The 10,424-nt window shown below is 59.9% G+C and overlaps 2 protein-coding genes across 2 annotated transcripts in view; both read right to left on the minus strand.

Moving 5' to 3' along the window:
* Positions 1-162: 162 nt before the first annotated feature.
* Positions 163-3,081, minus strand: Isyna1 (inositol-3-phosphate synthase 1). Its single transcript, XM_055618716.1, has 11 exons — positions 2,981-3,081; positions 2,776-2,904; positions 2,540-2,701; positions 2,183-2,315; positions 1,913-2,106; positions 1,602-1,751; positions 1,312-1,527; positions 1,033-1,197; positions 829-942; positions 522-739; positions 163-447 (listed from the first exon to the last, which is right to left on the minus strand). Exons 2-11 carry the CDS (start codon positions 2,893-2,895, stop codon positions 249-251), a joined length of 1,671 nt encoding a protein of 556 aa, XP_055474691.1. The 5' UTR covers positions 2,896-2,904; positions 2,981-3,081; the 3' UTR covers positions 163-248.
* Positions 3,082-4,963: 1,882 nt separating this feature from the next.
* The window catches only part of Ell (elongation factor for RNA polymerase II), a 47,589-nt gene continuing 42,128 nt past the window's right edge, over positions 4,964-10,424 (minus strand). The window contains exons 7-12 of the mRNA XM_055618803.1: positions 9,470-9,548; positions 8,734-9,214; positions 7,103-7,163; positions 6,823-6,994; positions 6,411-6,455; positions 4,964-6,318 (exon numbers count right to left, since the gene is read on the minus strand). Of these exons, the coding sequence (XP_055474778.1) occupies positions 6,202-6,318; positions 6,411-6,455; positions 6,823-6,994; positions 7,103-7,163; positions 8,734-9,214; positions 9,470-9,548 (955 nt within the window). The 3' untranslated portion in view covers positions 4,964-6,201. The remainder of the gene's footprint in view (positions 6,319-6,410; positions 6,456-6,822; positions 6,995-7,102; positions 7,164-8,733; positions 9,215-9,469; positions 9,549-10,424) is intronic.

Raw genomic sequence — 10,424 nt, forward strand, 5'->3', positions numbered from 1 at the left:
TCCTTCACTTGACCTGTAGCAACGGTCTCAATTCCTGCTCAAATGGGCTGGCTGGAGGTTAAACTGGGAGCCAGCAGTGCAACCTGTTCACTGCCACACTCCTTTAATCCCAGAGGCCAGCCTGAGATACACACTGAGACCCTATAAAATACCACAGGAAGCTTGTCTGCCAAGGACCCTTTATTGTTCTCTTGGGCAAGGTCGGGAGCACAGTGGTTAAGGGGGTGGGGATAGAAGGATCGCCTGGTTCAAGTGGTAGACACCTCTCCCGGCGCCTGCGCGTGCCCATTGGCATCCCCGGTGCAGCCATTGGTGGCAGCAGGTGTGGCCTCCTTCTTGCTGGGCAGTGGGTTGGTGGCCGCCATCTCTGGGTTGATGCCCAGGCCTGGGCGCTCCATCTTGTGCTCTAACAGCATGTGGTTCTGGGGCGGGAGGCCCACACATGCCCTGCAGAGACAGCGCAGGCTCAGCAGGACCACCCAGACTGGATCGCCCCGGGCCTCGCCCTCCGTCAGGCCCACCTGAGAATGTTCTCGATACAGCTACGCTGGCGGAAGAGCGCGTTCACCACCGGGCTGCCAGGGGGGACCAGCGGGGCCTTAAAGAGGAAGCTGAGCACGGACAGCACCGGGTGGAAGCCCTGAGGCTCGGGGTCCGAGTCAGTGAAGAAGCTCACGCGCTGACACAGCTCCGTGAGCAGCACTAGGTCCAGCATGATGGGCGCGGCCAGGAGGGAGTCCTGGAGAGGGGTTGGCGTGGGTGTGATGAGGGTCGCCCACACCTCCCCCCCCCCCCCCCCCCCGCTGCCGGCCGCCCCGCCGGTCACACCTCACAGGTGTTGTGGAGCACCAGGGTGTTGGTCCCGCCCAGCATCAGCTCGGAGGTGTACTCGTCCAGCGCGCGCTTGCTGTCCCCCACGTACGGGACGTATTTGATCACCACCTGTGGAGACTAGCGGGTCACACGCAGCTGCCCCGGGGCCTCCCCACCCCCCCGGCCGCGGGCCTCTCCCCCCTCCCCGGGCCCACGCACGCAGTGGTCTGGCTCCTCTCCAGGTGCGTAGAGCACACGGTTGCTCTGAACCATGTCCTCCACCACGCTGCTCTTCGTCACCTCCTTGGAGCGGAACTGCAGCGGGGCGGACAGGTTCTGCCCGTCGTTGTTGCCCAGGTGGTTGTAGCTCACGATGGACATGGTCTGCGTGATCACAGAGACGGCAGATGCAGCTCTGCCCGCCCAATCGCTCGGCACCCTTGCCAGCCTTCCGCTCCGGCCTACTTCCTCCCAGCACCTCAGGAAGCCCGCAGATACCTTGAGGCCAGAGCCGATGAGGAAGTCCACCAGGACAGACTTGACCTTTGTCTGGCCTGTTTTGAAGTCGTCGCCACCCACGAATACGTGGCGCTGAGAAGCCAGCTCCAGGGCGCCGGGCACCAGTGTGTTCTGGGGGGACCCGTTGAGGAAGGCGCAGCCCTCTAGGATGCTGGCCACGGCAAAGAGTGTGGATGGTGACACCTCTAGGCCAAGCTGAGGGCAGAGAGGCAGTCAGACAAGGCTTCGGGAACGGCCTTGACCCCCAGGGGCCCCGGGGGTGTGCCCACCTGGATGGTACGCAGCAGGTTTTCGGCGGTGTCATTGCGACCCGGGACCACCTCGCAGAAGCGCTCTGTGTTGGCGGTCCACAGCACGATGACCTTGTCCAATCCTGCGCTGGACCGGAAGTCTCGAATGTCCTTCCGGATCTGCTCCAACTGGGAAAGGATGGGGAAGGAATGGCCGCAGGTTCACCGAGGTCACACCTTGTCCAGAGGCTTGGGACACCCAGAACGTGGGTGGGGTGGGGTAGGGAGCCAAACGGAGGGACCACGTGGCCAGTTAACAGTGAACCCTGCCAGCGGGTGGAGGGCCCCACCTGCTGCGCACGTGTGCCAGGGATGAGGTTGTCCGCACGTGCAGTCTGGTTGGTGGCGATGAACTCAGGAATGTAGACGGAGGGCCGCGGACGCAGGTTCTCCATGTGGGGCCAGAGCTGCTCCTGCAGGCCGCAGTCCAGGACCTGCGCGCGCCTCATCGCCTCGGCCAGGTTCAGCGAGGAGATATCCCAGCCTGTACGGCGGCACTCTTACACCAGACCCTGGGCCCTCCCACACACACCCCCACCCGACCCGGAGGCTTCGCCCACCGTCAAACACCAGGTCGTTGGGGGCCACCATGGGTAGCAGCGTAGTGAAGGGTACAAACACTTCCCGGCCGTTCCCATCCAGACCCAGGTTCACAGTGCCCGCCTGGGTCAACGAGCCATAATAGTTTGCCTCCTGGGGGGGATGGCAACGGAACAAGGTATTGAGGGGGGTGGGGCCAGGCTCTCAGAGACCGGCAGATCCCATAGGCCACGCCCCCGCCTCCGCAGGCCCCGGCGCTCGGTTCTGCTCCGGTCTTGAGTGGGGGTTGGGGATCAGGTCACCCACACCTCCTCAACCGGCCCCGCCCCTCGGGGTCCTCCCCATCCTTTCCCCCCTCCCGCATCTACGGCCCCCACCTTGCGACCTGTGCGCGTGGGCCAGGTCAGGCGCAGCCGGTTGGCCAGTACCGCCGCTGTGAGCGTGGAGCCGTTGTTCCCGCCCCAGCCGACCAGCATGACCCCGAGCCGGGGCACCTGCCGGGCGGTGCGGAAGGTGAAGCGAGTAGTCGTGGGCTGCACCTAAGGGTGGGTGGGGAGTGAGTCGCGGGGCCTTGGGCTCCCGCTGTCCGCCGCCGCCCGCGCCCCGCGCGCACCCGCAGCACGGCGCCCTCGCGGCTGACGCGAGTGGTCCGGTACTCATAGCGCGACTCGATGGCCTCGGGGCTGTAGACCACGTCCGGGCTTTCCACCAGGATCTCCGCGGCGGGCTCCATCGCGGCGAGCTACGGGCCAGAGCTGGTGAGCACGGGATCACTACCCGGGATACCGCCCTACGCCCCAGGACAGGACCGCACTCACCGGCTTGGCGTCAGCTCAGACGGCGGTGGGTAACAGCGCGGACCACAGGGCGCGCGGGCAGGAGAGAAAAGCTCTGAGGCCACGCCCAGACCACGCCCATGATGGGCGTAGCTTACAGCCTAGGTTGGAGGTGCTCCGGCCCCAGGTGGCCGGAAGCGGCGTGCGCATTGGCTCGCTGTGCTCCCTCGTACCGTCACGTGGCAGCCAATGAGAGCCGGCCACCGCCAGGAGGGCGGGGCGTAGCTGGTTGAGGGGCCTTTGCGGGGGCCCGGGACCTGGAAGCTGCGCCGCGCGCCTGCAGGCCCCGCCCGCTCCCAACCCCCCAGCCGGGAGCACTGGCCAGCACGGCCTGGCCGAGGGGAGGGGACAGGATGGCCATGCCTGCGTGGCCTCCCCCTGGGCAGGCACAGCGATAAGGAACGTGGGAACCCGGCGGCAGGCGGGGGAGGCGACTCCAGAACTTTCCAAAACAAGCGGCCTCCTCCTAGCGGAAACTTTCCACCGTTGGAGCTAGGTCAAAAAGGTGGACTGTCCGCAATGTCTGCACGGAAGGGAGAAAGGGGCCACATTTTGTGGGTGCCAAGATTTTTTTTGTCGTTGTTTTAGGTAACCTGAACCAGCTCCGAAGGGAAGGAGCAGAAAGGGGGACTGAGTTCATCTCGGTGAAGAGACCCAGGCCGGGTTCCCGGAGGAGGAGGTTGCTGGGAGGGCATTTGATGTGTGAAGAGAAGACTGTTAAGGGAGAACCACAAGCAGAGTGCCCTGCATTCTCCGAAGTAGAACTCAGGGAGATGCAGGGGGCCGACCTGCGGGCAGAGGGCCATAGTAGGGAGCAGGCTGCACATAAAGGCTGCTGGCTCTCTTCTGTCTTCTGTGGTTTACTTCAATAGAAATGGCAGATGATATAATCAGTCTCTTTAAGGTAATGAAACGGTCTTGGTGCCCAACACCTGTCATCGCAGCATTTGGCAGGCTGAGGCTGAAAGGCTGCGATTGGGACATTGGGCAAGGGGCTCAGTGCTGGGCAGCCGGAAAGGCCAAGGAGAGAAAACTCAGTCCCCAGAAGGTGCCTCCTGGCCGACATCCTAGAGCAAGGGAGATGGGGCAGAACGGTAGTTCTGGCTGGAAGGGCCCTGGGAACAGGGCGTGAGCCCTGGGCTCCAGGATACCAATGGAAGAGCATGGCCACTCAGTTCCCAGGTGATGGGTACACAGCGGCCCAGCAGCACCTAGTTCTCCTTCAGCCCGCCCTCTCAGAACTTCTGTCAGAAGTCCGGCCAAGGCTTGGAGGGAGGCCCTCCGTTGGGGCTGCCTCTGGCTCTTCCCTTTGAAAACAAACATGCCGAGACTCTACCTTGAGCTCAAGCCCAGCCTCCACTGTCTGCTTGGACCCAGGGGCTGATGGCGGTGAGCCTACCCCTCAGCCTCCATGGCTTCGGGTGCTGGCTGGACTCTGGCAGCTGTAAAAGGCACATCACCTCGTTTGTCTTTTGTTTTTCAAGACAGGGTTTCTCTGTGTAGCTTTGGCTGTCCTAGAAACTCACTCTGTTGACTAGGGTGGCTTCAAACTCACAGAAATCCCCCTGCCTCTTGCCTCCCTGAGTGCCGAGATTAAAAGCCTGCAGCACCACACACACCTGGCTATAATCACTGGTTTGTTTTTTGAGCCAGGTTTCTGTGTAACCTTGGCTTGGCTTGGCTTGCCTTGGCTTGCTTTGGCTCTCTGTAGACCAGGCTGGTCTTGAACTCAAAGATCCCCCTGCCTCTGCCTCCAGAGTGCTGAGATTAAAGGCTTTCAAGGCATGTGTCACCACACGTGGCTCTTGCTTTCAAAACAGGGTGTCAGGCTCCAGCAGTCTCCCCCCCCCCTCCCTCTGGGTAGAGAGTCCTTCTCAGCTGGCCCCCACACCCAGCCTGCCTGCCCTCATCTCAACACAGGGGCCACCCCACACCCCACAGTGCTATGCACAAGCCACAGCGGAGTTCGAGTCCATCAGGTTTATTATAAACTTTAAAAGCCGGCGGCTCTGCTCACTGTAGAGGACACAGTAAGGCTCTTTCGGCACCACCTCTCCTGTCAATTGTAACGTTTTGGCAAAAGTGAAGACTGTAAACACCAAGTCCATGGCTCAAAGGAGACTTTCTCCATAGTACAGTTCAGAGGCCCGGGGAGACGACCAATAAGTTAGACCATGCTTAGCCTACCAGGACCCCAAGCCCAGAGCGTAGCCCTTCCTTTCCATCACAAATCTCAGACAAGACAACCAAACAGACTAATTCAACAGATAGCCCTGGACGGAGCACTCAGGATGAGAGGGGCGCCCTGGGAACCCCTCCCCCCAGAGCCTGCACACTGCAGGATCTGGCCCTGACCCATATAGGAACCAACAGCTAGTGAAACACAAAGGGTTGGTTTCCTCGAGGGCCTGGGGACTCCAGGGATCCCCAAGGAAAGCTAAGAGCTGGGTATGGTGGGACCCGACCAGGCAGGGGCCTCTAGGAAGTCGGCTCTCTGAAAGCCATCCGGAGACACCTCACGGTTTAAAAAGTACACATCTGTGTTTGCCTTTCTCTCCTGGCCCTGCAGCTATGGGCAGCAGTGACTCTGTGGCCCCCACCACTTTCCCAGAATGGCTTCCCTCTGAATGTGCACAACTCAAACAACTGACACCACTCACACTCACACACAGACATGGACCCAGACAAGCACACACCAATGGCCCCTAGGATCTGGGGTATGAGGAGATGAGGCACAGTAAGAAAGCAGCAATTGGGGGGCCACAGGCCTGCGCCCTGGACAAGGCAAGCAAGGTGTCACCCTCAGGGGTCCCCAAAGTGGGAACCCAACAGGGTGGACCCCAGAACCCACAAATGGATGGAGGGACAGAACAAGGCCAGCAATACAGGACCACACAGCCTCAGTGTGACATGAACAACAGGTGTGTGTAGGGGGCTGAAGACCACATGCTGCTGAAGCCACTGCTGAGGGCTTTGGGCACAGTCAGGAAGCGGCAGTCACCTTGCCAGCTGAGGATCCGAAGGCAGCAAGCCCAGTACTCGCTGCTGACTCTCCCTGGAGCCTCTAACACTGGAGGCGTGGGCTTTGGAGGAGGCACGGAGTAGAAAAGGTACAAAAATAGACGGTCTCTGCGGCAGCTAAAGGGCCGAGTTCATAGAAAACTAGAAAAGGCAAGTGGAGCCACCAGGACTGCCCACTGGCGCTAGGGCCAGGCCTGCAGCTGCCGCTGGTCATACTCTGCGATGAGCCGCTTGATGTGCGCCAGCTTTCGGTGCAGGTACTCACAGCGCCGCTTCTCCTGGCTGTAGTTGGTGTTGGTCTGCGAAGAACAAGGGGCAGGTAAGGCAACATCTACCCAGCGGCCCTAGCCAGGCAGGCTTTCCCCCTCAGCACCTGTTCTGCGTCACGCACCTTTTTGATTTTCCGGTATTCCTGAAGAATCTGCCCACGCGTTGTCTGGGGGTAAACATGGAGAACTAATTATGTCCTACCTGGGGAAGCCCCAGGTGCCAGCCCGCTCTGGAAGGAACCAACTAGACAGGCAGGGCACAGCGTCAGAAAGCACCGTGGCCTTTCGGTAATTCTTGAGCCTGTCTAATGCTCCAGGAGGACAGGCGACATGTGGGGAAACAGGCGGAAACAGCCACATGAGGGAAAGGCAAGTGGATGTCCCAGAAGCCTGTGCACTAGCCCCATTGTTCCTGATTTGGGACCCACCAGGTCACACACCTGACCCTGGCACCCAACCTGGCCCAGGCCCCACCAGAGAAGCTCGTGGCCAAACCCTGTGCATGAGTCCCTGCCAGCTTCGTGCTTGCAGTACCTCGTACTCCTCGGAGCCCTGGCTCAGCTGCCGGAGCTGTGCGTCAAGTTGTGTGAACCTGCGTGTGATCTGCTCGATGCGCGCGTGCAGGCTGCGGTACTCGCTGTATTCAGCGTTGAAGTCGTTCTTGTAGCTCTGACGCTGCTCTGAGGACGAGATGGCTGGGTATTTCCTGAGGGACAACAAGGGTTGCTGGAGCCTAAGGGCCACAGTGGATGGCAGTTACCTGGTCCAGGCAGGGCTTGGCTGGGCCTGGGCACAGCCTAGGCAAGATACTTACACCAAGTAGTCCGGGGTCTCTGAAGAGGATGTGGGGACACTGGCACAGGCTCCATTCACACCTGGAGAGCAATGCACCAAGACCAGCTGGCTAGAGCAGAAACCCACTGTCCAGTCCACAGCCACATAGCCCCGTCATGTCTGTCTAAAAGTGGCCAATAGGCAGGCCCAGAGCTCAGCCAGAGTCTGGCAGCGTGCACCTGCAGTGGGCTGGAGATACAGACCCTGACCCCCCCAGACGAAAGGGCAGGCTGTGCTTCCTCTGACTGCAGATGGATTGCAAACCTTGCTGATACCAGCTTCACTTGAGGCCCCAGTCAGACTCTACTGTCCTTTGCAAGGTGCACACTGGAGGCTGAAGCAGCCAGGAGGGGTCCTCCTCACAGTCTCCCAGACCAAACCTAGCATCAGCTGCTGGAGCCTCGGAAGGGTAATCAAGGTGCAGGCAGAGCCTGGGCACGAGGCTGCACACCAACAGAACACTACTTTCCAGCCATCTGCTCCATTTACTTGGCTTTCTGAAACAGCGTCGCTCTGGAGCCTGGGCTACCTGGATGGCTACACCTGCTGCTTCCCTGGGCCTGCAGTACACCCTGTTCCAACCACATGCTCAGCCTAGCCCACTCCTGCTTTAGGACCCCACACAAGCCATGTGCTGGTGCACAGGACATGGGCCCAGAGTGTGAAGCCCTGGCTCTGTCCACAAAAATTAAAACACAGGAGGGAGGCTTGGGAAACCTGCTAAGAATGGCACTGCAGCATAGAGACTGCCTGGGAGTGGGCCTAAGGCATGTGACGAGGCCTGCTGAGCAGGAGCAAACTTAGCCCAAGCTCTGGACCTTGCTGGACAAAGGAAAAAGGAGTGTCCTGTGTGGCATCGGCTGGATCTGACACCTGGAGCCCACCCGTGTCTGTAATCTGTCGCAGGTGAGCACTGTGTCTGGGCTGTCACAGGTGGGCGTTGTGTCTGTGATGTGTCCAGGTGTGTGCTTATCTGGGCTCTTGTGTAGAGGTGTGCACTGTCTCTAGCTGGGGTAGGGCTGTGGCTCCCTGACCACCTAGAGTGCCTCTGTCAGATGAAGCTCTCCCAGCTTGGTGGTGGCTGCCTCTCACAGACAGCTCCTAGCAGGTGTGGCAGCCAACTTCGGGGCCTGAAGTGGCCCCTCCTCCTCTCAGCCGGCTTTAAGCAGCTCTGGGTGCCTGGGGAGCATATACAGTCCTGGGTGTTCAGAGGGTCCTCCTGACAGCTTAGGACTCAAGGACACAGGCAGCACAGAGCCTGTGACACCATATCCTGGACACAGAGGTCCCCTCTCAGGGTCTTCTGACACAAAAGGTTCTGTCTCACTTCTCAGTGTCCTCAGGTCCCAGCCACCTTTGCTCCCTGGGCTCAGTGCATCTGTCTGTGCCTTGCTGACTCCCACCCTGGATATGGCTGTTTTCCTCTCACTCTCCCACTGCCTCTCTGGCCCAGGGCTTGCTCAGTGCTCCCAGCAAGCACTGCTTTCCATGGTACCCCTGCCTGAGTGCTGCAGCCCTCAGGCCCAAGCACGGAGCTGGCTGGCTGGTGTCCTCCTGACCCAGTGGTGTCCTCACAGCAGAGGCTCTGATAGACAGCCAGGTGGCACTGACCTGGGGCTTCTGGGGGCAGCACAGGGGCGGTGGGTGCATCAGGCTGCGGGGCGGGGGGCTTGAGCTCAGGGGGCCGCTCCTTGTCTTTGTGCTTCTTGGACTTCCTCTTGGGCCGGCTATGTGTGTGGGAGGAGCCAGCCGGTCGCTCAGAGTGGGAAAAGTCCGTCAGCAGGGGCTGACCAAGGTGTGGGCCTGGGGCTGGGGCGGCCTCCTGGTGCTTGTAGTCCTGGGTACTGTGGCCTAGGTCATTGCTGACATCGGCCAGGGGGTCATGGGTCCTCTCGGGCTCCAGCCGTGGGGGCAGATGGCTAGGAGCGAGGATTTCTGTGGGAGTGGGCCCTGGTGTGGGCAGGAGGGTCTCGTGGCCATTGGGGGTGCCCAGCTTGCCATTGAGGGTGGGCTGTGCTCGCTGGGTAAAGTGTGAGATCCGGGGCTTCTTGCTGGCCAGGGGGTCGATGAAGTCTGCATGCTGTGACCGTTTCTGAAAAGCAATGGGGACTAGGCTGAGCAAGAAGCCTATGGGAAACAGTAGCCACCCACAGGATCTGCTGTGCCACATGGGGGCGCCAGCGCACAGCTGGCCACCCTCAGGAGAAGCCAGCAGGACAGGAGGTGGGAAGGAAAGCCCCTGCACAGGATTCTGCAGACACACCCCGCCCCCAAAGGCAGAAGTGGGCTCAGCAGTGGACACTGGCCACAAAGGTTAGGACCCACACTAACCACCCAAGGTGGGTACCTGAGAGGGTGAGGCCGAGCGCCCATGTTCTCGGGGTGGGCTGGAGTCTGTGGTGGCACTCTGCGGCTGGCACAGCTTCCTGCAGAGGGGTGGCAGAAGCATGATGGTGACACTGCCATCGGGACTATGTCTATAGCCCTAGGGACTATGTCTGCACAGAAAGGGCCCAGTTCCCAGAAGCAGCGCTGGGCTGTGTTCAGGGCAGCTGCCAAGAAGAGCTCGTGCGGGCCCTCAGAGAGAACTCCTGCTCTGAGCCCAGGCATGATACCAGGATGGAGAATGGCCAGATAGGAACACATACGCTGCCTGCAGCACACCAGGACCCCATCAGCACAAATGGCTGTGTGTCAGCTGTGGCCTTGGGTGTGGTCCCTCCCACCAAGATCTGGCAAGTGAGCAGCCTATGCTCATTACTCACTTGCCTCTGCCTGCACCACTCACACTGGTGAAGCACACCCTACCTGTGGAGCAGTGACAGGCCTGGTGTGGACACTGCCAGCACTTGGCTGAAGGTGACCCTGGCAATGGGGCACACACATTAGCACAGTAGTTGTGGAGGGTGGAGAGAGAAGGAGGGTCAGGAGTTACAGCCTGCATGGTCTCTTGCAAGACCCAGACTCAAAAAACAGAAAAGAAACCAGGCACGGTGGCGCTTGCCTTTAATCCCATCACTTGATCACTTGGGAGGCAGAAGGAGGTGGATCTCTGAGTCTAAAGCCAGCCTGGACTACAAAGTGAGTCCAGGACAGCCAGGGCTACACAGAGACACCCTGTCATAAAAACAATAAATAAATAAATAAATGAATGAATGAATAAATAAATAAATAAATAAATAAATAGATAGATAGAAAGAAAGGAAAGAAAAGACAGAGAGAGAGAGAGAAAGAAAAGAAAAGAAAAGAAGGAAAGAAGGAAGGAAGGAAGGAAGGAAGGAAGGAAGGAAGGAAGGAAGGAA

This window comes from Psammomys obesus, unplaced genomic scaffold (genome assembly GCF_907164565.1).
Source record: "Psammomys obesus unplaced genomic scaffold, mPsaObe1.curated_primary_1811, whole genome shotgun sequence".
NCBI classification, from domain to species: domain Eukaryota; kingdom Metazoa; phylum Chordata; class Mammalia; order Rodentia; family Muridae; genus Psammomys; species Psammomys obesus.

Bases quoted from the DNA above. Each gene is read 5' to 3' on its own strand.
- Isyna1 (XM_055618716.1), bottom strand. From the start codon at position 2,895: ATGGAGCCCGCCGCGGAGATCCTGGTGGAAAGCCCGGACGTGGTCTAC. The intron at 1,198-1,311 runs GTATCTGCGGGC...GTGATCACGCAG, and splicing joins TCATCGGCTCTGGCCTCAAG to ACCATGTCCATCGTGAGCTA. The intron at 740-828 runs GTGTGACCGGCG...ACCCCTCTCCAG, and splicing joins TGCTCCACAACACCTGTGAG to GACTCCCTCCTGGCCGCGCC.